Source organism: Natator depressus, chromosome 6, assembly GCF_965152275.1.
Source record: "Natator depressus isolate rNatDep1 chromosome 6, rNatDep2.hap1, whole genome shotgun sequence".
In the NCBI taxonomy this organism is placed as follows: domain Eukaryota; kingdom Metazoa; phylum Chordata; order Testudines; family Cheloniidae; genus Natator; species Natator depressus.
The window spans coordinates 111,648,004-111,675,980 of record NC_134239.1 but is presented as its reverse complement, the minus strand read 5'-3'; the positions used below and the strand labels follow the sequence as shown (position 1 = coordinate 111,675,980).

General features: G+C 43.3%; 1 protein-coding gene across 1 annotated transcript in view; it reads right to left on the bottom strand.

The window, feature by feature from the left end:
- Positions 1-1,427: 1,427 nt before the first annotated feature.
- Positions 1,428-27,977, bottom strand: part of TRMT61A (tRNA methyltransferase 61A) — a 36,646-nt gene continuing 10,096 nt past the window's right edge. The window contains exons 3-4 of the mRNA XM_074957177.1: positions 13,401-13,667; positions 1,428-2,776 (exon numbers count right to left, since the gene is read on the bottom strand). Of these exons, the coding sequence (XP_074813278.1) occupies positions 2,448-2,776; positions 13,401-13,667 (596 nt within the window). The 3' untranslated portion in view covers positions 1,428-2,447. The remainder of the gene's footprint in view (positions 2,777-13,400; positions 13,668-27,977) is intronic.

Genomic DNA, 27,977 nt, shown 5'->3' with positions numbered 1-27,977 from the left:
TGAACTGGTCAGAATTGTGGAGCGGGAGACGAGGAATGAACACACCTTTCGTTTTAGACAGAAGACTAAAAATGGATTCAAAATGGACATCAGAGCCGCAGTGCGTGGGACATAAACAAGGTGACACCAGTCAGACTTACCCAGAACAGGAGGCTGGACATAGCTTTGGCAGCATTGAGTGTTAAAAGAAGTTTATAATAAGGGAGATCATAAAGGTGTTTAAATTAGGGATGTTCCTCGCTGCACAGCGGATATCCAGTTACACAGTCCCTTATCAGTGGAAGCTATGCTGAATTCTCTCTACTTCCTTCAGCATAAAGGACAGCAGGAAGGGGTATGGGGCTGGACCTGGCTTTCCAAGAATTAATGTGGTTGGTATCTGAAACACAAAGGCCTTTTACCATTAGAGCACCTTAAAGGTAGAGAAGATCATTCTCCTCTGCTGGAATATTTGCTCTTCTTCAATATGGGACCAAATCAATGTTCTGTAAAGTCTATGTCAAGACTATGGTTGACTTCAAGGGACTTTGGATCAGGATATAACAGAGCCAAGCTTGGTTGTCACTCTATAAGGGCCTTCAGTATTTCCATTTCAAGTCTGCTTGTGGGACTGAAACTTGGCTTTTTCCTTTTTTGTTCTAACTTAAATGTTAAGTCATTAAAAATGTCTGTATCAAAGAAATAATTTGGATCCTAGAATCCCATTCTTAACTCACCCTGTCGGTCCCAGGTATTTCAGCACACATGGAATGTAAACCTTGTCACTGTTCAGAGACCCAGCACTACCTCTGCTCAACAAGGTAGGGTAAGGACAGGCTTGCAGTCTTAACTTGGCATTTCTCTGGTCTTTTCTGGTTTAAGTTAGGTCCTGAGCATTACTTCAATAGCTCTGTGTTTAAAAACGCACACAGACTCACTCACTCTATAACTACATATCTAAGCGAATGGTATAGCAACCCACCTACTGCTTCCTCCAAGGCCATTAACATTCATAGAGAATAGAATCATATCATTTCAGGAGGAAAGCTACATCTGTAGAACTTCCTATAACAGATTTAATTAAACAGAATTGCTTTCTGCCTTTAATCTGCTCAACCGTTTATCTGTGCTGTCCTGGTTGGTTGAGCTTTCTTTAACCATTACAGATTAGTGTTCTGCTGTGACACGTTAAAAGCTTAGCTTTGTTTATTTTTGTCAAGAACACGGAGAAACCAGGTTCAAATGTTCATACAGCAATTTGCAATATAAAAAGAACGTGCCCAGTATGGACCAAGGTATTTTGTTTTGCAGAAAATACAACATACAGGGAAGCAATGAGCGGAGAGATATTACCATGGCTGAGAAGAACATAATAGATACTTTATAAAAAAAAAAAAAAAAAAAAAAAGGAAAGAGGCATGTAGAGCCTCAGAAATATGTATAATAATTTTAAATCTGTAAATACAAAATTTAATCTGAGGTTCAAAATAGATCAACCACACCAACCAGCTTTATATAAGAGACCAAATAATAAGTGGTCAAGTAAATTACTGCTAATGAAGATTTATGATTTTACTACATTTACATCACTGTTACAATTTATTAAGAGATAAATCCTGCCAATCGTGATTTTGCCATCATTCAGTTGTAGCAGGGTCAAGTAAAAAACAAAAAACAACAGAACTCAGATACATTGCTTACAAAATGGAGTTTAACTAAGATTAAAACACATTGTGGTAAATTGTCACAATTGACTTACGAAAAGTGAAAGCAGCTGCTCAATCATAAGATTTTAGTATGAATGAGCCACCGTGGCTGAAGCCTCTATAATGATGTTCCCAATATATTCTTATAAACCAGATCCAACAGTTACCATGCTTGTAAGACTTCAGTATAATCTATCTGATTACTAGATGCCAGTTTGGGATGGGAGAAAGAGACCATATTCTTGAACACACTGCAAATAATCTTCTGTGCAGCCAAATACTGTTCCAGGGAAACACCCGTTCTGTGACTGCTCAATGTGACTGCTGTCTGAGCTCACAACTTCAACATCTAAAATGAGTCAATGAGGATCTTTCCAAAGATTCAAAGAATGACATAAATACTAAATAACTTAAGCAAAAACCAAACAAACAAAACCCCCCCAAACAGTGTCTGATGAGGGTGGGGAAATCAAGAAAGGATTGCAAAAAGTAAAAAGAAAACAGCCAATTTTAAACAAAACTTATCAGCAAGTGGCTTTATTTTGCAAATTCCAATGAATTGCCATTAGCTATTAATTTATCTTTCCTCTCTGACAGAAACAGAGTGCTGTTCCAGACCTTCAACTTTCTGTCTATGCTGGGCTGGTTAGTGCTCATGTGTTATTTAAACAAAGCATATTCCAAATGGATCTGACTATATATGGAATTCCCTGACGAGTAAAAGTTTGGATGACCTTAAAAAACAAACAAACCCAAAGTATGCTAAAATAGACTTTTAGTAGCAAAGGTCAGATATCCAGTATGACCCACCATTTCCTTGAGTGGCACACCACTTTTAAACTGGGCAGTTCCCTGCTGCAGAATACCATATAAGCTACCTTGATTTGATTGGTTGCTGCTGTCAAACCCAGTGCTAGAATTATCCTCGGCTGCTTTTCCAAGGTCAGGGATTTGCAAGCTAATTGTCCTAACATTGTATACTCGAAGCAGAATTTCCAAAGTGTTAATCTCAGTAAAACCATGTTCTTCCATAGCCAGGCAGGTTCTTTGAACTTGTTCAATGCAAGGGGAGAAGGAGCAGATGCGTCCACCTACAAAATAAGACGGGCAGCGTGGGAGAGAGGAAAACAACAACTTAATTAATCTTAGCCAAATTCTCTCAGTTGTGCAAAGCATAACTCTTAGTACAGCGCACATACATAATTAAAAGACCGAATATGCCTAAGAGATAAAGATCTCCAAGGAGATAACTATGCCATTTACAGAGTCAACATAAAAATGACAGGTTTCAGAGTAGCAGCCGTGTTAGTCTGTATTCGCAAAAAAAGAAAAGGAGTACTTGTGGCACCTTAGAGACTAACAAGATGATTTTACAAGATGCTTCAGCCCACTTTATAAGTACAAATATGACGACAGATTAATCCATTTTTGGAATACACACTTGTCCATGATTTTAGTTCATGGTTCGGCTGTAGAGCTGATCACTTCAGACTGCTGAATTTTCTTGGAATCAACACATATGACCCCTGGACTGATGCACTAAACTGAAGTTAACTCATGCACAAAGATGAAAGTTAGTTTCTAACTCTGCTCCACATTACAGCATTGCCTTTATAATACAAGCGCACACACACACACACACACACACACAAAACTGGCTGTGTTTATTTGAGACAGAGATGGTATGTGTAGACAGAATAAAGTAATCTCTAGTCCATAGATGGAGTGTTATTAAAGCTTCACCCTTCTAGTCAAGCAAGCTCTTCTCGTGTCTCCTGAGTATTAAATTCAAAACACATTGTAAAAGGCAACCCTGTGTGGGCTTACTGATTGTTAGATCAGGCAGCTTCATGGCATATGCATCAAAACCTTTGCACCACAAGACAAGACTTCAAATTATGTACTGTTACTTTCCTTCCCATTGAAGCACCCCCCAGCCTTTGCTTTTAAATACTGAGTATTTTTAGCCTCTCTCCCCACCTTTTCATTAGCCCCAATGTCACCTTTAGAGCTGGGAATAGAACGATTCAGATTTACTCTAAAAAAGCCACAGCCAAATAAGATCAAAGAATTATAGAGACACTGTCTACCATAAATCCAGGTCATGTGGTCTCACCCATGATGTAATGTCCCATGATGCAACTGACCTTACTGAAAATTTATATCGGGGGAGGGGAATGACGGAAGAATACAAAAGCTGAAGCTATAATATTTTCAGATGTATATCGATCTGCTTTGCATTCCTTCCCATCTCTCTCATGTGCCACGTCTACTAATCCAGGCAAACCTCCTAAGCACAGTTATGTAAGCAGTTAAAGAACCCAAGTATTTGACAGCAAAGCATCCTGCTAAAAATAGAGGCTAAACTGGTCCCACACAAGGACTGGTTTATGACATTTTTTTTTGTTTTTAAAGCTACAGATCTAAAAAAAGACCGTGTCAGGTTTGAATGCAAGAGCTGCTGTAATGCCCCGGTCACTGTGCAGCAATGATGTGCCGGATGGTAATTGGGGGAGAATTCTTTCCGTGACCATTAATCCATTCTGCAGTAAATAGGTTTCAGATTGGATTTTATTTTAGCCTTCTAATAGAGTCTTCCTTGTCAATGGTACTTATCACACATCTTCAAAACAAAGCAGCCTTTTGTCAAGCAATTCTCCGAAGTCACAATTAAAAAAACAAATCAAATAATCACCTGCAAAAGTGACTTTGGGATGCTGTGTAATCCACAAAGCCTGATGATTGCAATTTAGTTGCACATCCATACAGCTAATACCAATGAAACAAGATGTTATATGGATTAACCTGCGTGGCTATCAAAATTACTCGGAAGCGGACAGGATTTTTTCGGCGGGGGGGACAGGGGGGGGAAAGACAACCAGTCTTTGTAGACATTACTGCAAAGAGGAGAAGCTGGGAGGGGAATTTCTGTTATATATTTAGAAAGCTAGTATGATATATGCATGTTGTAAAGAAAGACATTACATTCTCATTGTGTAGGAAACCAAACAAGTGTCTAACTTAGTTAAATGTCATTTCACAATCAACTCTTTGTCTTCAGAGAAAGAAGTTGCAGAGAAATCCGTGTTCTACTAGTGCTTCATTCAGTCTTTTCTTTTTTGGTGGTTTAAGCAACAAAGCAAAAGTGCTTTACATTTATAGTAAAGATTCGGCTGATTTATTTGGACTCCGAAGATTTCACGATGGCTTTAGATACACAAATCCGCATTACTTGCCAAAAAGAGGAAGCCTGCAAGCAGCTGTTGCGACCCTGGTCACTGGCAGTTCGTATCAATCCTTGAAACCACAGCAACACACATTTTTGTTTCCTGGGGTGGTTAGCTGACCACAGAATGTCTCTACCAAATTTGGTCATGATTACCAAAACAAACACTGACCGCCCACACACTAGACTGTTGAGAGAGCAGGGGGATTACACAAATCGTGTGTTCAAACCACCTGGTGGTAAAGGAAGAACGTGTTTGAAGTAACTAAGATAACATGCAGAAGGGAAGTGCAGAACAAGGGTCACATTGCTTAGTGCACTATGGGAAGGCGGGCAGATATTACAGTCATGAAGGTGGTATAAGAACCTGTATGTTGTTTTCAGTTTTTCTACCTATTTTGGGTTACCTGTGTCCTCTTGTTATTAAATAGAAGGTGTACCCGATAACACACCTAAAAAGAAGCCTAGGTGCAGTAACCACAAAGCATCTTGCTTTAAGTCTTCTACCAGTTGGGAGAAGGGTCCCACATACTTTTTCCTGTACAGACCAGCCAGCAGGATGCATTTGACTTTTATGATGTTGGACTTGCTTAGGGGGAGTTCAGCGGAGCTTAGTGAAAGGCTAGAAGGGATTCAGGCTACCATTCTGCAAGCAAATAAGAGATTTGAGGGGTGGGGAGAAACAATATGAAAGACTGAGAAGGTCTGACTGACGTGGTATTTCTGCAGTAGGGAAAACACTGGCGCTTGAGACACATAACTGCTCATCTGAAAACTGGCTCAGCCTAAGAAAGGAAGTGAGGCTTGCTGATAGGACAGAGGTCGAAAGGCTTCCCCCGCCACATCAAGTTATGGAAGTGCTGGGGATGGATAGTTTTGAACTCCCCCGACAGTGGGTTGCATTGTGCGTCATACCCTTTGGATTATCAGCTATGCAACACTGGGTACATTACAGTTGTCATAAAAGATGTAAATCTAGTTTCCAGCATTCACAGTTCTTATGAGCCCTGTTGTCCTTTAGACATCAAGAGGCATTTAGAGTGTAAGAGACTGGACTTTGCATTACTTTGTTCTGCCACGTTGAGGAGTCCTTCATAAATGGAGTAAAGACACAGGCTCCCCATTCGCTTGCATGCACACTGCTCTGATTCTGAACAACCGGGGTGGACTGGACCCAAAAGCTGAAACTTCGTAACTGAGTTTGGCTCATTTGAGTGCTTTCCTTTGAGAAAATCTACTGCTACTAAATTTGTTTAATGAGATCTGTGTGTCATCATAAATTGATAGAGTAATTATTGGAGATTAATCCTGCTCACATTGGGAATCTGTGTGAGCTTTTTGATCTGAGGCGCTGTCTAAAAATGTATGTTTATTCATGTATAATGCATCTGACAAGTACTACAGTTGAGGGGAAGAGAATAATGAGTCTGTATGAAAGCGCCCCCCCTTCATGTTACAGGCAGTGAATTTGTTGGAAATGTTTAACGCAAAGGTTAAATCTCACCAGGCTGTAGGCTGGGGATGAGCCCATAGGGTGGCTGGCTGCCACTGTAAATAAGTAGGGGATTGAGAGTTTACAGAAGTCAAAGCACAGCTCAGGTTGGAAAGATTAGAGAGAGAGAGATACAAAAACGAGGTGGGGGTAAGAGATAATACTTGACACCTGCATAGTGTGTATGTTCAAAGCACTGGACAGACATCTAATTAATAATGAAGGGACACATCCTGACATCCTTAGTAAGGGCCAATGTCTGTTCTCGGTCACTTAAGTGAAAACTTAGAGTAACTCTGCTGACTTCAAGAGTAATTCCAAATTTACACCGAAATACAGCAGAGCAGAATTTGGCTCTTGGTTATTTGCCTGAGCAATGATGAACATCTCCTTGCAGTCAAGAGGAATTTTGCTAAAATTCTGAGCTGGTATTTCTAGATATTGCCCCAGTTAAAAAAGAAAATCTGGCAATGCCCTCCCTCCCTTTCACAAGAATTCTAATGCACATTTAATATTCAAAAGGATACATAATATAAACAAAAAGTATGCATTCTTGTCTTTTGCAGGTTCTCTCTTCTAGATATAGGAGCTCTGCTAGGTTGGTTTGTCACTGATGTGTTCTGCAAGATTATGAGCAGAGCATCTGGAGTTAGCAAAGCACCATTAAGTTCCACATGAAGGGGCCAATTATTCTGAACTTTGAAAGTGATTCTGTGATGTAGGAGACGCAATATGTATTTTATTTTTCTTAGGAAAAAAGAACAAAATTCACAGTGTTTTGGGATTTCAGTGTAGTGTCACAATAAGAACGTTAAATTACAAGGATCCCAGAAAAAAAAACAGGCACTAATAGCTTGTGGGGGCAAGGCAGCAGTGTCACAGAAAAGCATCACTATGGCATTTACTCTGTGCTAGTAGGACACTAAAAATATTGCATTTCCAATGTGGGACAGGATGTCCTTTAAGCAAGTGTGCATGTGGGTGATGCAATGAAATTAGAGGGTCCGGCTGTCAGAGAAAATGAAAGATCTCTTGATTGAGAAAATATTCACTGAATCATTTGCCAGACTGTTAACCAGAGTTTTATGTACAATTTTCCGCAGACCTGGTTTTAATATTTTTTGGGGGTGGGTGCATTCCCAAAAGGCATTGGATAAGAGTCAGCTGTTATTGCACCACTGTGTGCAAGGCTGGCCTGAGGGGTTGTGTGGGGGGTATTTCAGGTTTGTTCCATCCCTGTTTCCTGCTGTAGGAGCGGCATAGCTCAACTGCTTGGGCCTGTGGTTCATACATAGTTACTTGTATTTTAAGAAATGTCCACAGCTGTGGGACTGGTGCTGCTGTGAGGCTCGCACCTACTGTGGGGCTGTATGTGGAGTCTGCTGAATCTGAGCAGTTATGTAGGGCTTTGTAATCACTAAGTGTCACAACATCCCTGTGGAGTGTGTAGAATACCTGTTTTACAAATGGGGTAACTAAGGCCGGAAGGCTATAGGACTTGACCAGGGCCAAAGAGGGAGGCCGTGTCACAGCTAGGAGTAGAATTCAGGAGACTCTTGTTCTCCATCCTGTGCCTGACCCACTAGACCATATGGCCTCTCACATTACAGCCTCCCCTCTGTGGCTTTGTTTATATGGTTTTTTAACCTCAAGTTAATAGATTGCTATTTAATTCAAGGCAGCTAACACATTTGCAAAGGCTAGCTCTGACCCTCTACAAAGGTTTATTCCAGGGGGCAAATGTTTGTAGTTGATCCTGGAACAAACTTATGTGGCGACGAAAGCGTCACCAAAAGTTTGAGTATTGTGTGCCCTGGGGGAGTATGGTCTTCCAGTTAGGGTGCTTGTCTGCTAGATTTAATTCCCTGCCCTGCCACAGACTCTCTGTGTGACCCTGGGCAAGTCTTTTAGTCGCTCTGTGCCTCAGTTCCCCATCTGTAGAATGGGGATAACAGCATCTCCCTACTTCACAGGGGTGCTATGATTATAAACCCATAAAAGACTGCAAGGTGCTCAGATACCACAATGACAAGGTCTTCAGTATTTATAATGGCCAAAAGTGTCTGTACTAGCCTGTAAAAACGTGTTAGCAACCTCTAGTTAATTGGCAAGTAATTAACTTGAGGTTAACCAGTGTAGACAAGTCCTCTGTGACTCAAGTTCACAGTGACTGCCCAGTAGAGGAATCAGCTCAATTGCAGGTGACCAGCTGGGAGGGAGCTTGCAGCAAACCCTACTACTCTTAGCATCAGTCCTTATGTAAATGACTTCTTCTCCCCACCACAGTCTGGTCAGGAGTCTTCCTCACCAACCCCCAAATTGGGAAAAACCCATGGCATGGTTTTCACTTCTCCCTTGGCCAACCTTAGATGGCTGTAGGCAGGGGACCATGAATAATCTATGAGGCTTAGGAAAGAAAGTCAGTGAAACCTTTTGCATGGTGGAAACAATGTACACTGAAGGTTCTTTAAAACTGAAAGCTGAGGTAAGCCCAGTGCAGATAATTCCTTACCGTCCTCACAGGCCTGTTGGGAGGGATTATGTAATATTTTTATAGATGCTGTCTGAGAGAATAATGTGGCCTCACAGATAATGATTACAACACAACATTCTATATTGTTGTGCTGGGGAAAAATAGGAGCAAAAGCCCTGTTTTAAACCTATTTTGAACAAAGAAAACAAAGTTCTTGGGAAGAAAAAGAAAGAATACTCTGATGAAGTGCAGAGCATCGGAGTTGTACTGTATTTTAGGTAGAGGAACAGACATAAGCCCTCAGAGGAAGACTTTCAGAGGAACCTTTCACTGACAAGGCATAACCTCAGTGGACCAATTACCTGCCCTGGCCAAACACCACAATAGGTTAACCTGCTAACACTGTGTCATCTGCCTCAGTCGATATCTTAAGAGTAACTGTGCAATTTTCTCTCTTTTAATTAATGGGTGTACGACATTTAAGTTGAAGCAGAAAGTCTGGATAAAAGGGTTAACACTGCACGCACACACACACAAAAAAAGGGATTGTTTCCTATAAGTTCAGTACTGAGACTATTGATCTAAGCAGCATCAACAATTGGTTTATAAGACAAGGATCTTGAGTAAAACCCACTGAACATACAGCTGTACTTTGCATGCATCATTACAAGAAAATTTAAAAGTCTGCATGAACACAATTATAGAAGCAAGCTTCTGACTAGTCTTCTGCAGCCTTGAAAGCACTGGATAACATTTACGATGGAGGGAAAGGAGGTTGGGAAATTAATATTAGAAAGCTTTGGTTCAACACTATTCAGCTGTTAGTTTTCTGTAAGTAACGAGTTCCAGAATATCTAGGAACTATATACAATCAGGTTATTTTTGTTAAATTATGGCGCTATAGTGACAGATTTCTAGCTTTGTTTTTTTGATTCAGCCTGAAGGAGTTAATAAGATCTTTACCAAAAATCAAGGTCAGACACTGTGAACAGCCGCCATTACTGTGAAAAACCATCAATCAGCAGATGCTGCCAAGGAAAGAGCATAGATCTGGGAATGGAAGCAAGACGGCAGTGACGCACTGCTGAGTCGCTGAGATATTAGAAGGCAATGTTTTTTGCTGAAAGCATGAAAAGTGAGAAGGATGCAGCTAAGGTGCAGAGGAGTCTGAATGGGCACAGAGCCCATCATTAACAACAAATAAGGGCCTTCGAGCCACAAACCCACTGGCCATTTTATCCTCCGGGCTCTCTACAATATAGCAGTGCTTTAAATGGGAGGCCAGGACAATCATGAGTGATAAAATGTATCCTTTAAACAAGACTATTAACCTTCAGCCTATGAAAATAATGAACTACAGATATTTAGAGCTTGGGACTGAGTAGAGGAGGAAAAATAAATACTTAAGGCTTTGTTGACCATGTACTTTAAAAGTTAGTTCTTAATACTCTCCTAGATGATATTTTTATTACAAATACTGTTTTTGTTGTAAGAAAAGGAGTACTTGTGGCACCTTAGAGACTAACCAATTTATTTGAGCATAAGCTTTCGTGAGCTACAGCTCACTTCATCGGATGCATACTGTGGAAAATACAATGTGGAAAAGATCTTCTGTATTTTCCACAGTATGCATCTGATGAAGTGAGCTGTAGCTCACGAAAGCTTATGCTCAAATAAATTCGTTAGTCTCTAAAGGTGCCACAAGTACTCCTTTTCTTTTTGCGAATACAGACTAACACGGCTGTTACTCTGAAACCTGTTTTTGTTGTGTTTTGTTTTTCAAGGAGGAGACCAGAAAATGGTGTTGTCTAAGAGTTGTCTGCTTATTCCAGTCTTCATTTTAAGCATATGTTCTTAAGACTTTAAGAAATAAAATGACTACTATCCAACAGCATTGTTGTAATTTTTATATTATGCATTGTGGCCATCTTACTTAGAATAAAATCTCCTTTATGAATAGCTTATATGTGACCGCACATAGGGAGGGATGTGTGGGAATGCATTTTCTCTATTGATAATTACCACTCAGCTCATCACTGAGAGTTTAGGTGAGTAAAGACTCTAAAGTGTACCCAGTATTCCCACTGCAGAATAGCTTTTGATTATGTGAAATCAGCCAAACAAAAGGCACCTTCAAATATTCTGTTGGGGGTTTTCAGTCACCTTGCTAGCACTTTTTAGCTTTCCAAAATATATAAACAATCACCATTGTTTCTAGTTATACTATACCCACAAAAGTAATAGATTTTCATCACTGATAATGGAAAAGCTACTTCATATTGCAGCATAAATCAATCTTCAGCACAACAAGCTGGCACAAAACCCAAATGATGAGTCTTAAGGTATGTTTACACTGCACACTAAGTCTGGGCTCGGATTCAGGTTTGAGTCCCAGCCCCTGTTCCGTCCACACACAAATCAGTCTGCCTCAGGTCAGCAAACACTCAGGACCTGGCTCCTAGAACATTGTGGGGGGTGGGGAAATGGTGTCAGAGCCTAAGTATTGCTGTGCCTCAAGTCCAAGCCCTGCCAGTGTGGACGTAGCACAAGCTACAGACCCAAGTCAGAAGGTCTGCGTAGTGCAGTATGCACACATTAGCATGGATGAGAAACCCAGGTCCAACAACTGTAAACCCAAGTTTACAAAGCAGTTTGGACACTCAAGTGCGGGCTTAGAAACACCGAGTCCACAAGCCCAGACGCCACTGATCCAGGCTTAGTGTGCTGTATAGACATACCTTTAGAGCACCGTCCGTTCTCAGGTACTGTGGTTTGTTTAAAATGATCCTAACTACAAATGGGGATTGACAATTTTGCCTTTCTACTGGTATGTAATACACGGAAACCTATAAGCAACCACATGACATTTTTTCTACTTTGCACGGGGTAAGTGGATGCTACATTACAGCACGCAATAAGGTATAGCTCCAGATCTACATAAATAAATCAGCTTTCCAGGATCTCAAACACTGGAATGTTCCAAGGATTCTAAGCCTAGAAAGGCTCAAGCGTGGCTACTTAGCAGTCTCAACATATACTGGCTAAATAATTCAAGTTGTACTGCGCAATGCAGCTCCTTCATCTGAACCGAGGGGTCAGCTGAGTATTATGCTCACTGGATTAGATAATTTGAGCATGGGAAGGGCATTACACAGCGCAGTGTGAATTAGTTTCTCTCTCAGCAGACACTGAAGCAGCTATGAATACAGCTGTAACCCTTGCAAGCACAGGACACTATGGGATTTTTTTTGTTTGTTTGTAATTTTAAAGTCTATGTTGCTTTTGGCAAACTGTTAGAAATTTTTCAGTGGCAGCTGAGGGAACTCCACAAATAGGCCCTGAATCAGCCAGGTTCTTAACATGTGCTGAACTTTTAGTACATGCTAAAGTCCCCTTGCCTTAAATGTGACCTAAGAATGTACTTCAAATTAGGCACACTTTTCTGTGCCTTAATGAACAGAAATGGACTTCAGCATGTGATCAACTAAGTCCCTTGCTGAATCAGGGCTCTAGCAAGGGGTGCTCTGCACTGTGCAGGAACAGACTCTTGATTAGGAGAACTCTCTCTGTGGCTAAACTAGAGCATTTGGTAAGGACATCACAACTCATCCAAGGCCTTGTCTACACAGGAATGGTTTTTTTTGTTACAAGCTAAGGTGTGACTGTAAACCAGTGGTTCTCAAACTATTTACCATTGTGGGCCGCACATGCAGCTCTCTATCTGTTATGTGGGCCGCATCCACACAATATATTTACACCACTTGTATAGCCCTGAGGATGTCACATGGGCCGCAGCTGTGTGCTGATTTGGCTACAAGCAGCCCACGGGTTGAGAACTGCTGCTGTAAACCAACAAAGACTGGTCTAACACACTTATTCCAGTATAACAGTGGCTTTATTCAGTTTACGTTATATTGCTTATACCAGAATAAGAGTGTTCATGCAGGGGCTTATATCAGTATAACTGTACCAGTGTAACAGGTAAAACTTTCCCATGAAGAAAAGCCCTAGGGTCCCACTCTCATTGACGTCATGACAAAATTCCCACCAACTCTAAAGGGGTAGGATAGAGAAAGAAAGTAAGTGAGTGTGCTTAAGTAAAACCACTTCTCTCCAGGGATTATATACGTGCTGTTTATCGAATCTCTCCGACCCAAAACCACACGCACCTTTTCAGTGAAATGTCAGAGATTTGCTTTCGTCAGTTATGTTACTAGTTCTTCCCACACACTCTTGGAACCGTTAGAATATGCTTGACAGAGGTTCAAAAGCTTTTTATATGTGGCACGTGACAGCTGCAGCAGCTGTCACAGAAACCTGTGGGAGAACGTTGTTTTTCTTCTGCTAAATCTTTCTCTGTAAATGTGAAGACTTTTTTGTAGTCTGAGAAAAAGAAAGCAGACTTGACATCAGAATGGAGATCACACAACAGAATGGGGATACCCCTAACATGTAGGCTCAAAGGCAGAAACCATGCACCCCATGCCCACACAAATACAGATCGATGTACACAAGAGAAGATACCTTCAATTTTTAATGCTGATTTTGCATGTCCTATAGCTTCCCACGGTGACGGAATGTCTAGGAACACTGCATCTGCAACATTCGAGACCCCAAACCCGTTTTTACAGACATCCTGATTCTTCACTGTAACCAGGTGTTCTACTTTATGCTCCTGGAACTCCTCCTTCGCCTTCTCTGCCCTCTGTTGGTGGAACTCGACTGTGTACAGATGCCCTGTTGGAGCCACTGTCCTGATGATAGCATGAGAAAGGGAACCACTTCCGGTACCTAAACAAAACAAAAAAACCCAACAGTTTTGAAATACTTCTTGACATGAAGCTTTAAGTGACTGTAGAATTGTCTTCCCAGGGAATCAGCATGAGCAGGGCTGTCCAAATTCACGGCCATGAAAAACATGTCACGGACCGTGAAGTCTGGTCTTGTGTGTGCTTTTACCCTATATGATACAGATTTCACGGGAGGAGACCAGCATCTCCCAAACTGGGGGTCCTGACCCAAAAGGGAGTTGTAAAGGGGGGGGGGGGTCACAAGGCTATTTTAGGGGCATTGTGGTATTGCTACCCTTACTTCTGTGTTGCCTTCAGAGCTGGATGGCTAGAGAGCAGAGGTTGTTGGCTGGACACCCAGCTCTGAAGGCAGAGCCACTGCCAGCAGCAGCGCAGAAGTAAGGACGGCATGATATGGTATTACCACCCTTACTTCTGCACTGCTGCCTTCAGAGCTGGGTGGTTAGAGAGCGGCGGCTGCTGACTGAGGACCCAGCTCTGCAGGCAACAGCGCAGAAGTAAGGGTGGCAATACCATATCTTGCTGTCCTTACTTCTGCGCTGCTCCTGGCCAGTAGCCACAGCTCTCCAGCTGCCCAGCTCTACAGTAACCTTTCGACCCCCCCGCCCCAACTCCTTTTGGGGTCAGGATCCCTACAATTACAACACTGTTAAATTTCAGATTTATATAGCTGAAATAAGGAAATTTATGATTTTTAAAATCCTATAACCATTAAATTGACCAAAGTGGACCATAAATTTGGCAGGCCCCAAGCATAAGCCCAGATGCTTGGAATATTTTAAAAACTAGAATAAAACCATTAGTAAAATTTATAACAGCACACAGCCCTGTGTTAGCAGGAAGATGGACTAGATGTTTAGATTCTATGAACACGGATCAAAACCCACGTGGGACTTGAATATTTCCCTTTAATCTTTTCTTTATGAATTTCCCCCCTTTCTTTCTGGCTCAGTGGTTACTGAAGGCAATTTCCCCATGGGATCCCAAATCACTTGAGCCAACAAGTGAGTTGAGAATGAAAACTAGATGGTACGGAAAGCACCTACCTATAACGGTGACAGGAGATCTAGGAATAAATGGGTAAATAAAACAAACACTACGGGCACGTGAATCACAGGTTCTCCAACCATTATCCAAGACTTCTTTTTTGGGGGAAAAAGTCAAGAACAAAATTTTTAAATCTCACTTAAGACTTTATTAAAACAAAAGGTGAAATTTTGCTGACAAATCACAACATTTGAAAGCCCTATTTGTGTCCATACAGGTAAAGCCCTTCAGGACAAAAACCCTATCCCTTACTGTTATTGCTTCTTAGTCTTCAGTGCTACATATATTCAAGGTGCTATAGGCCAAATCCCTGTGAGGTGCTGAGCGTCCTCAATTCCCACTGAAGTCAATGAGAGTTAAGGGTACTCAGCACTTTGCAGTAGAGTGATCTACAAGACCCTGGTTCAGCTAGGTATGTAAGTACATACCTAACTTTAAGCATGTGAATAATCTCAATGAAGTCAAATAGAACTACCCACATGCTTGGAGTCAGGTATGGGCTTGAGTACCATGCTGAACTGGGGCCTACATCAATAAACCATAGGATTTTGTGCCGTACTGATTTAGGGAAGGTTTTAAAAAAAATGACCCTCTGCCCTGTTGAACAAACAGATGGATGACTAAGCAGCAATGCTTTAATAAAAACAACCCAAAGCTACTAAACCTCTTCACACTACAGACTACCCACCTAAATTTTAATTTAAAAAACAAAACAAAAAACCAAACACACCGAAAAAACAACAAGAAAAAACCCCTACCACCTCAAATTTGTTTTTTCCATTTTCATTTGACAGAAACACAGTATTCTAAGTTGTACTTTGGTTTGTAGTCCTGTAATCAGAACACATTTATCCCGCAGAAATTAATGAAAATTCATACCCAGCCCAGCCGCCTAATGGGAGTAATTTTTGACTGCCATGCAGCAAACCAGAGTTGAATGGTTGGTCCAGGGCTCTTGCTCCCTGGCCAGAGAGGGGTGGGAATATTGTGGTGGTATTGCACTCTCTTGACCAGTGGAGCAAGTGAGACATTAGGACTTTAAATGTAGAGCCCAGGGGCCAAATTCGTCACTAGAGTAAGCAACTCCATTGCAAGTTCAAAGCTGCATCCCTGTTTATGCCAGCAAGGAATCTAGCCCCAGATATCTGCAATGCGACACAGAGCTCTACCAACAGGCTTAAGGAGCATCACTGTGCAACCCCTATCCCAATCCTGGTGGCTGTAATAAGGGGGTGAGGCAAGGAGAGACAAGGAATGGGTGATCCCTGGCATTCTGATACAGACCCAGGCCACTGCCAAGGGAATAATAATATCTAGCTCTTATATGGCACTTTTTGTCAGTAGATCTCAAAGCACTTTACAAAAAGGTGGTATCATTATACTAATTTTACAGATGGCAAAACTGAGGCAAAGAGGAAGTGATTTGCTCGAGGTTACCCTGTAGGTCAGTGGCAGAGCCAGGAACAGAACCCAGGTCTCCTGAGTCCCAATTCAGTACACTATCCGTTAAGTCACACTGCACCCCAAGAGAAAGTGTCTGGTGCCTGAAGTTCTTCCCTGCAGACATTTATTCAAAGGAAAAATTAGCCCATCTACGTCGACATTAAAAAACACACCAGGCAAGAGCCAATTAACATGTGCACCCAAGAAACAGTATACGGGTATTTTATCTACGAGTTGTACAAGCACACACAAGCATTCCCACCTCTTAAAATGGATTCTGATATGGTAAACAGGATACTATTAGAACTCACTAACATATGTGCACAGCAGTGTAATACTATCTTCTGATTGATTTTTAGGACAATAGCAGTGAGCTATTGATCACGAGATGCTAAAGTGACTGAAATCCAGTCCTAATGTCTCCTGCCAGAAGGCATGATTGTGTGACAGAACTTTTGCAGCCCCTGGGAATGTAATTATTTTACCTTCCACCTGGCTAATGTTGCACCTTCTTTGGATCTATCCCCGATTTAGCTAAAGAAGCAGACAGAAGGACTGTCAGCACAGCTGTGACATAAGCAGAAAAGGAGGCAGCTTGTGTGTATCTCATTTCCTTCGTCATATTCTTTTACATTTTTAATGATCTTCCTTTTAAATCTGCTCTTAAACCACCACAGAAGATGTTGTTTTTCTCCTTTCTAGGATCCCCCACAAATGCTCCAAGCCAAGACCAGAACAAAAAACAGGATGTTAGATGTTGAATTTAAAGGGAGGCATTTGCAGGTGCATATTCTGAACAGGGCAATTCCTTAAGTGAAGTTACCAGGAATCACTTTGTCATCAGTTGAGTACTATGAACATAAGAAGAATACATGTAACCATATCAAATTCCATTATACTAATGTCATCAACGCTCTCCTTTCTAAAGATGCTCACAGGCAGACCTGTCTGCCAACGTTCTCGGTTTCCCATTGTTATGAGAACAAAGTGTTTATGAGTCACAAAACCTTGCAGAAATTTCCAAAAGGGACTGAACATTATGGACCCAATTCTGTGAAGTGCTGAGTGCCCGCCCTGCTCTGACTTCAGTCAGAGTTCAGGGCACTCAACACCACACATAATAGGGCCCTTCACAGATTAGCATTCCCCCTCCCTGCATTCACAGCGGTTCACTGCATTCAGCAGCTGTCCAGAGAGTACTTAAACACAGCCACCACTACCTAATCTGCAGTATCTTCAGAATGCAGGGCATTAATTGTACATTTCTCTGGTGTAGAGCCAGGGGAAGAAAAGATTTTACTTCAAAAGGTTATTTCCTCCTCAGCTACTGATCTGTAACAGTTACATTCCTTGATAGTTTCCTCCTCTCTCGTCTCCTTGATTTGTTCTTCAATTTCTTCCTGAGTCCTCTAATCAACAACTGAAGAGTAGAACTCAGCAAAATTCTGCCTACAATGGTTTCAAACAGCAGCACTCCAAAGTGGGCTTTTGCCAGGAGCAGGAAACTGGATCGAATCAGTTCAGGCTGCTGTCCCTGGGATACAGGACCATTTATGCAAGCAGCAAAATGCAGGGGGGCACTGGATTTCTGCGATCTATTGCACAAATTGTGCTATGATACTATGACAAGGCAATAATGTCTCCAAAATAATATTTCCCCCCCCTACAAAAATACCCCCTCAACACCAAGAATATTTAAAACCAGAAGAGCTAAATTCAGCACTTGACTTCAATAGGATTTCATTCCCAAACAGTAGCAGTCAATTTGTCCCAGAAGGGTGTACGCTGGGTATGTGCTGAAAGCAGGATCATTTCTGGGACAAATACAGTTTGTAAGTTTTACACCAAGTTGTTTGAGTTTTTGATAGGTTGTATTATAAATGGTCTTAAAAATTAAGTTTGGTCTCTAGCAGAGAACAATGCCCGTGTGACTAGAGCACATTACCATGTATGTATCAGGAGTACAAAGACAGCAAAATCTAGGTTACTTTACACTGTATTAAAAAGCTGTTCTTAATTGTAGCTACTGTTTTAGAAATCAGGTATGCATACAAATACCATCTGTGAATCCCACTCAAGCTGCTGCAGGTCCAGGCTAAAGCCTGTGGTCATTGTTAATGAGCTTTGCAAGCCTGATGTTTCTGTCTATTGACTAAATATTTTATGATTTAAAAGTTCAGCCACAGAGTTACATTACTGCAGCGTGCACATAATGGCATCAGGCAGATTCCTGTTACAGATCTCTCTCACTGTGGGCGAAATTCATAAGCCCAGCTACAGACACTGTATGGGGGGGACCAACCTAAGGATCAAGGAACCAGAGGCAGGGATTAAGCTCCTGTGCCCAAACTTCACGGACTTTCTGGTTAGTAACTCTGCAGACCAATGGGTCATGCTCCACCAACTCACTCACAATCCCGTCTTCTCCCCTGATGAGCCTCAAGCTCTGGGGAGCTCGGTTTGTGCTCCTCCCAGCCTCCCCTGCTGCAGGGCACTGCAATGGTTCAGCCTTCCATGGCTAGAAGGATTTGTCCAAAAAATACCATGCAGTATTTCTGCATCTTTCAACTATTCCCATTCCTGTGTAGGAAACGCAGCAAATTAGTGATTAAATAACCACACAGACCTTATTTGCTGCTCAGGCAAAATGGTTCTTTTCACTTTCTCCTTATTGCAATAAGAAGATTTTCAGAGCAAAACCTCTGCACAGACCCCAGCCCTCTTGGTCTGCATGTTTTATTTTGTTCCCCACCTGTGGCAGAAGGGCGTATTTGGTCCCTTACAAAAATAGTTTATGATATTTCAAATCTACGTAGACGCACATCACACTGCTGTCCGAAGACAGGCTCACATGACTGCACCACCACCAGACACCCCAACATGATGTTACCTGACAACTGATAGAAAACAAGTGATTGCTAACCATTTCTAAATCACGTTAGCTTGGTTTTCACCTTGAAAGGGATATTTAAATGTGATGACCTGGAAACGCACCAACTCTTGTATGGAGGAAGCCAGATTTTGAGTTGCATTAGCTTTTGTTGCCACAGGCTATGTGCACAGGCAGGGGTGCTGGAACAATGTGTGTAGTGGGGGTGCTGAGAGCCACTGAACCAAACTGTAAACCCTGCATATAATGGAAACAACTTCAAGCCAGGGGGTACGAACACCCCCTGCAATTCTAGTTCCAGCAGCACCTATGTGCACAGGATCTTCCCCAGAGTCTCTAATCCTAGGGTTCTGCTTTTTTTAAATAAACAAAGCATTTAAATTTTTAAAACTATACATGTGTACAGCTGTACAGATGTGAGTGTGTTTGATGGATCGTCTACACTGCCATCCCAGTAATTCAGGGGTTAAAGTTAGAGAAGCTCACAAACCCACAGGCCATCTCAGATTGTTCCAAGGTAAGAAAAGTTTAAAATGTAAAGAGCGTTATCAAATACCATGTCAGTATCATATCATACAAGCTATCAGTAGAACGGTGGTGTTGCCGGCAAGATTTGGTCACACGTATCCTACATTTGGGCGCAGTAAATACAATAAAATAACGACAGCGCAGTCCCATTTGTCTGTCTCCTAGCTACAACTCTCAAAGCTAGCAAATAATAATAAGTAGTGGCAGGCCATCAGTCAGCACTGGGAACTGATGGAGCCTCACAGGGCAGGAAAGAATTAGTCTCAAGGGAGTACTAGTGCCACTACAGATTAATGTTTGCCAAGAGGCAGGGACTACAAGAATATGCAAAATAAATGCTGGGAACAGGAGAATTATTATTCATTATTTTGAACACCCAAAGGCATGCTATGGACTTCACAGAAATAATTCAAGCCACAGTTCCTGTCCTAAAAAGCTTACTGTCCAAAGTCAGGCATGACACATGCAGTGGGGATAATACAGAAACGAAAAGGGAGGGAAAGAGAGAGAGGTTACAATAATACCATCTCAGGGTTACTTCAGTAAGGTAAACACGCATCTCAGAGAGTTCCTTTAGAGAAGAATAGCTCTCCCCTCCACTCTCTCTTCTCTCATGGAGGACACAACTGATGTGGGTTTTTAGGAAGGGAGATGAATGAGGAGAGGGTTATTGCCTGAACAGGTTTAGAAAGTGCAATCCCATGCATAGGGTCAGACGTAGGGCCCTACCAAATTCACGGTCCATTTTGGTCAATTTCACAGTCATGGGATTTTTAAAATAGTAAATTTCATGATTTCAGCTATTTAAATCTGAAATTTCACCGTGTTGTAATTGTAGGGGTCCTGACCAAAAAGGAGTTGTGGGGGGTGGGGGCTGTCACAAGGTAATGGGGTGGGGGTGCGGTAGTGCTACCCTTACTTCTGCGCTGCTGCTGGCGGTGGCACTGCCTTGAGAGCTGGGCAGCTAGAGAGCAGCGGCTGCCGGCCGGGAGCCCGGCTCTGAAGGCAGAGCCACTGTCAGCAGCAACAAAGTAAGGATGTCATGGTGTGGTATTGCCACCCTTACTTCTGCTCTGCTGCCTTCAGAGCTGGACCTTTGGTCAGTGGCCACCACTCTCCAGCCACCCAGCTCTGAAGGCAGAGCAGAAGGGCGACCCCGCCTGCAACTCCCTTTTGGGTCAGAATCCCCAGTTTGAGAAACACTGGTCTCCCCCGTGAAATCTGTATAGTATAGGGTAAAAGCACAAAAAAAGACCAGATTTCACAGAGGGAGACCAGATTTCATGGTCCGTGACCCGTTTTTCATGGCCGTGAATTTGGTAGGGCTCTAGTCATACAGGAAAGAAGTGGGAGAAAGTGGTGAAGAAGGTATCCAGGCTGGCGTCATGAGCAAAAGGGATGGGGAACGGGAAGACTGAGGTTTCCTTTTTAGAGACGACAAAGTCAGATTCCCACAGGAAGTAATCTTCTGCCAAAATGGAGATGTTTGGCCAGTTCTTAAGCTATACAGCAATATCCCTCTTGGGCTACAGTACTGTCAGCAGGGCTAGTTTCATTAACTACAGTTGTCAAACACTCTGGCGGTCAAGGGCCTTTCCTAAAACCCACCACTGTCAATGCAAAGACTCCCTTGACGTCAGTGGGCTTTGCTTAGACCTACTTGTACATCAGCAGAGTGCCACATTCTCCCGTGTGTTGACAGATGAGGCCAGGCTTACACCACAGACGTTTTTAAACAGAGATCAGCTTCTCACTTTCTTTTCAGATTCCTTTTGCTCATGCAGTAGCCGAAGGATAGATATGGCAGAAGTTGTAAGCTTAGGCTTAGCGTTAATACGTTCCCAAGTTGAATGAATCGTTACAGGGCTTTGGGTCATGCTTTACCTTAGGAGTGCATTTATAATAGTTTATATATGATTAACAGATGCTATAATCATGTTACAGACATGCTAGTATGTGTAAGAAGTGTCATAAGCACATTAGTAGAAGGTGTTATCGAAAGTTTTAAGCAGCCAATTGACCTGCTGGACTTTGAAACCACAAATTAATCTTGTATTAACCCTTTATTAAACTATATATAAATGTATCCTTAATATAAACGGTGACCAGAATGAATTTAAACCTTTCCATAACTGATTTACAGCATCTCTAGAACAGGCTTGGGATTAGCTTGGTGTTATTCTTAAGATCTCCACAGTCAGCCAATCAAGAAGCCGTACTACTCTCAATATTGAGGAATCCAAAATCTATTTTCATATGGCACTAAAGGAAGATTTAGCAATTTTGAATACAGGATTTAGCCAGAGAGAAAGAGATACTCCAATGGGTGTTTGGCTCAAGTGGGTCTGAGTTTGTCCTAGGACTGCTGATTGTTACATTATCATTGGTAGAGCTGGCTGGAACATTTTCAACTAAATGTCATTTCATCAAAGCTAAGATGCTTCAGAGATGTATCTGTTTCGAGGAAGTTTTCTGAAGTCCAAGACTGAATTCTGACCAGAGAGAGACCTTTATTGAAAAGCTCAGGTTTTCCATCAGAAAACAGCTGTTTTGACACAATTCCATTTTGCAAAAACATTCAAAAGGTTTTCGTTTAATTCCAATGGGGAACAAAAATAAAATTTTGAATCTTCAAAGGCTGCTGCAAAACAGAATTTGTCTTGGGGCAGCTCTGATCACTGAACACAAAATAACCCTGTCTGGGATGTTGATGTCAAGAGTAGTTTTGGAGAAAGTAGTGACATGAAAGAAGATTCAGTTCTATCCCTTAATCTAGACAGAGCTCTGGTATACACTACGGGGTTAGGTCGAATTTAGCTGCATTAGGTCGATTTTAAGATGAATGCGTCTACACAACCAACCCCGTTCCATCGACTTAAAGGGCTCTTAAAACTGACTTCTGTACTCCTCCCCAGTGAGGGGAGTAGCGCTAAAATCGACCTTGCTGGCAGATGCAATTTGCAGACGCAATTTGATGGATTTGGCCTCCGGGAGCTATCCCAGAGTGCTCCAGTGTGACCGCTCTGGAGAGCACTTTGAACTCCGATGCACTAGCCACGTACACAGGAAAACCCCAGGAAATATTGAATTTCATTTCCTGTTTGGTCAGTGTGGCGAGCTCGGCAGCTCAGGTGACCATGCAGTCCCCCCCAGAATCGCAAATGAGCTCCAGCATGGAGCAAAAGGGAGACACTGGATCTGATTGCTGTATGCGGAGAAGAATCTGTGCAGGCCAAACTCCGATCAAAGAGAAGAAATGCTAATATATATGCCAAAAATCGCACAGGGCATGATGATGAGAGGCTACAACAGGGACACACAGCATTGCCACGTGAAAGTCAAAGAGCTCAGGCAAGCCTACTAAAAGACAAAGGAGGCAAACGGTTGCTCCGGGTAAGAACCCCATTCATGCCGCTTCTGTGATCAGCTGCATAGCACTCTAGGGGGTGACCCTACCACTACCCCACCACTGTCCGTGGACACCTGCAAGGGGGGAGTCTCACACAACAGAGAGGAGGATTTTGTGGATGAGGAAGATGATGATGATGAGGAGGAAAATGCGCAGCAGGGAAGCGGTGGATCCGTTCTCCCCGGCAGCCAGGACCTTTTCATCACCCTGGAACCAAAACCCTCCCAAGGTGGGCTCCCCGGCCCTGAAGCCGGAGAAGGCAGCTCTGGTGAGTGCACATTTGTAACTACAGTACAGGGTTTAAAAGCAATATAGTGTTTAATGTTTGATTTGCCCTGAAGAATTGGGATGCATTCGCAGCCAGTACAGCTATTGGAAAAGTCTGTTAACGTGTCTGGGGATGGAGCGGGAATCCTCCAGGGACATCCCCATGAAGCTCTCCTGGAGGTACTCCCAAAGCCTTTGCAGAAGGTTTCTGGGGAGGGCTGCCTTATTTCGTCCTCCACGGTAGGACACTTTACCACGCCAGGTCAGTAGCAAGTAGTCTGGAATCACTGCAGCACAAAGCATGGCAGTGAATGGTCCTGGGTTTTGGTTGCATTCAAGCAACATTCGGTCTTTATCTTTCTGTGCTAGCCTCAGGAGAGTCGTATCATTCATGGTCACCTGGTTGAAATAGGGAAATTTTTGTAAGAGAACAGTAAAAGGACCCCATTCATGCTGGGTTGTTTGCGCTTAGCTAAAAGGGATAATCCCAGAGAGCAGCCACGCGGTGGAGTGGGGAGAGGTGTGTGCTGCACATCCACCCGAAAACCGCAGCCCCTCCTTTTAAATGTGAAACCCAACCGGCACTGCTTGCTATGGGAAAGGATGGCGTTGCAGTTTGAAACCATTCCCACATGTTATGACGGCGTAAGAAGCCAACCAATGTGATCGTTCCCCTCTATTCGACATTACTCCAGATGAGGCCTCACCACTGTGTCCAGTTTTGGGCCCCATACTACAAGAAGGATGTGAAAAAATTGGAAAGCGTCCAGCAACAAAAAGTGATTAGGGGACTGGAACACATGACTTATGAGGAGAGACTGAGGGAACTGGGATTATCTAGTCTGCAGAAGAGAAGAACGAGGGGGGATTTGATAGCTGCTTTCAACTACCTGAAAGGGGTCCCAAAGAGGATGGATCTAGACTGTTCTCAGTGGTACCAGATGACAGAACAAGGAGTAATGGTCTCTAGTTGCAGTGGGGGTTTAGGTTCGATATTAGGAAAAACTTTTTCACTAGGAGCGTGGTGAAGCTCTGGAAGGCGTTACCTAGGGAGGTGGTGGAATCTCCTTCCTTGAGGTTTTTAAGGTCAGGCTTGACAAAGCCCTGGCTGGGATGATTTAGTTGGGGATTGGTCCTGCTTTGAGCAGGGGGTTGGACTAGAAAATCTCCTGAGGTCCCTTCCAACCCTGATATTCTAACCCCACGTACCAAAAGGCTTACCATGGCTGCCTGGAAACCCAATTCTGTTGCCCAGCCGTTTGTGATGTGTCACCATACCGGCAGGCGCTCAATATAAAAGGCAAAAAGTGACCTTGTACATAAAACACATGTGCGGTCTGCTGTGAATTGCTTGAGACATTGTGGAAGAGTCTCCCTTTTGTTCTCAGAAATGTATTATCTTAAATTTTACTCTCCCTTTTTATCTTCCCCCAGGTGCAAATGTTTCTATACTCCCCCTATCATCTCCGTCCCTGAGGTTACCGCAGATTAGAAGGCAAAAAAAACCGCACTCGTGATGACATGTTTTCCGAGCTCATGCAGTCCTCCCGCACTGATAGGGCACAGCTTAATGCATGGAGGCATTCAGTGGCAGAGGCCAGAAAAGCATTAAGTGAGCACGAAGAGCAGAGGCACGAGGCGATGCTGAGGCTAATGGGGGAGCAAACAGACATGATGAAGCATCTGTTGGAGCTGCAGGAAAGCCAACAAGAGCGCAGACCCCCTGCTGAATCTATTGTATAACCGCCTGCCCTCCTCCCCAAGCTCCATATCCTCCTCACCCAGATGCCCAAGAACGTGGAGAGGAGGGGGGTGGTGGTGGAAGGGAGGCTCCGGGCACCCAGCCACTCCACTCCAGAGGATGGCCCAAGCAACCGAAGGCTGTCATTCAAACAGTTTTGATTTGTAGTGTGGTTACAATAAGCAATGTGGCCTTGTCCTTCCCTTCTCCCGCACCCCACCCCACCCAGGCTACCTTGTCAGTTATCTCACTTTTTTTTAATTAATAAAGAAAGAATGCATGATTTCAAAACAATAGTTACTTTATTTCCTTTGCCAGCTGTGATTGAAGGGGGGAGGGTGGTTGGCTTACAGGGAATTAAAATCAACAAAGTGGGAGGGTTTGCAGCAAGGAGAAACACACACACAGCTGTCACACCGTAGCCTGGCCGGTCATGAAACTGGTTTTCAAAGCCTCTCTGATGCGCAGCACACCTAGCTGTGCTCTTCCAATCGCCCTGGTGTCTGGCTGCTCAAAATCAGCCGCTGGGCAATTTTGCCTCAACCTCTCACCCCGCCATAAACATCTCCCCCTTATTCTCACAGATATTATGGAGCACACAGCAAGCAGCAATAACAATGGGAACAATACCCACCTGCTGAAGTGAAGAAACAGACTGACAGAGCCAGAAGAGTACCCAGAAGTTACCTACTACAGGACAGGCCTAACAAAGAAAATAACAGAACGCCACTAGCCATCACCTTCAACCCTCAACTAAAACCTCTCCAACGCATCATCAAGGATCTACAGCCTATTCTGAAGGACGACCCATCACTCTCACAGATCTTGGGAGACAGGCCACCTTGCTTACAGACAGCCCCCCAACCTGAAGCAAATACTCACCAGCAACCACACACCAGAACCACTAACCCAGGAACCTATCCTTGCAACAACGCCCGTTGCCAATTGTGTCCACATATCTATTCAGGGGACACCATCATAGGGCCTAATCACATCAGCCACACTATCAGAGGCTCGTTCACCTGCACGTCTACTAATGTGATATATGCCATCATGTGCCAGCAGTGCCCCTCTGCCATGTACATTGGCCAAACTGGACAGTCTCTACATAAAACAATAAATGGACACAAATCAGACGTCAAGAATTATAACATTCAAAAACCAGTCAGAGAACACTTCAATCTCTTTGGTCACTCAATAACAGACCTAAAAGTGGCAATTCTTCAACAAAAAAACTTCAAAAACCAGACTCCAATGAGAGACTGCTGAATTGGAATTAATTTGCAAACTGGATACAATTAACTTAGGCTTGAATAGAGACTGGGAGTGGATGGGTCATTACACAAAGTGAAACTATTTCCCCATGTTTATTCCCCCCTCCCCCTCCACTGTTCCTCAGACGTTCTTGTCAACTGCTGGAAATGGCCCACCTTGATTATCACTACAAAAGGTTCACCCCCCGCCCCACCCTGATACTGCTGGTAATAGCTCACCTTACCTGATCACTCTCGTTACAGTGTGTATGGTAACACCCATTGTTTCATGTTCTCTGTGTATATAAATCTCCCCACTGTATTTTCCACTGAATGCATCCGATGAAGTGAGCTGTAGCTCACGAAAGCTTATGGTCAAATAAATTTCTTAGTCTCTAAGGTGCCACAAGTACTCCTTTCCTTTTTAATGGGAATGTTGGTAGTGCTGAGGTCTAACCTAGTCAGTAAACATCCCCAGCAAGCTTTTAAGCATCCAAAGGCACATTCTACCACCATTCTGCACTTGCTCAACCTGCAGTTGAACTGCTCCTTACTACTCTCCAGGCTGCCTGTGTACGGCTTCATGAGCCATGGGAGCAAGGGGTAGGCTGGGTCCCCAAGGATAACTATTGGCATTTCAACATCCCCAAAGGTAATTTTCTGGTCTGGGAAGTAATCCCTTCTTGCAACTGCTCGAACAGCCAGGAGTTCCTAAAGATGCGAGCGTCATGCACCTTTCCCGGCCATCCCACGTTGATGTCGGTGAAACATCCCTTGTGATCCACCAGTGCTTCCAGCACCATTGAGAAGTACCCCTTGTGGTTTATGTACTGGTTGGCAAGGTGGTCCGGTGCCAAGATAGGGATATGGGTTCTCTCTATCTCCCCACCACAGTTAGGGAATCCCATTGCAGCAAAGCCATCCAGTATGACCTGCACATTTCCCAGAGTCACTACCCTTGATAGCAGAACGCCAGTGATTGCACTGGCTACTTGGTTCACAGCAGTCCCCATAGTAGATTTGCCCACTCCAAATTGATTCTGAACTGACCAGTAGCAGTCAGGCATTGCAAGCTTCCACAGGGCTACTGCCACTCGCTTCTCAACCATCAGGGCAGCTCTCATCTTGGTATTCCTGCGCTTAGGGTGGGGGAAAGCAACTCATGAAGTTCAAGGAAAGTGGCCTTACGCATGCGAAAGTTTTGCAGCCACTGTGAATCATCCCATACCTGCAACACTATGTGGTCCCACCAGTCTGTGCTTGTTTGCCGGGCCCAGAATTGGTGTTCCACTGTATCAACCAGCCCCACTGCTGCCATGGATGTCCCAATTGCCACAGCCCGTGCTTTCAGGACTATCTGTGTCCATGTCCTCATCACAATCATCCTTGTGCTAGCTCTCTTAGCTCGGTTCTGCACATACTCCAGGATAATGCGCGAGGTGTTTACAATGCTCACAACAGCAGCGGTGAGCTGAGCGGGCTCCATGCTTGCCGTGGTATGGCGTCTGCATGGGTAACCCAGGGAAAAAGGCGCGAAACGATTGTCTGCCATTGCTTTCACGGAGGGAGGGGCGACTGATGACATGTACCCAAAACCACCCTCGACAATGTTTCTGCCCCATCAGGCATTGGGAGCTTAACCCAGAATTCCAATGGGCAGTGGAGACTGCGGGAACTGTGGGATAGCTACTCACAGTGTACCGCTCCAGAAG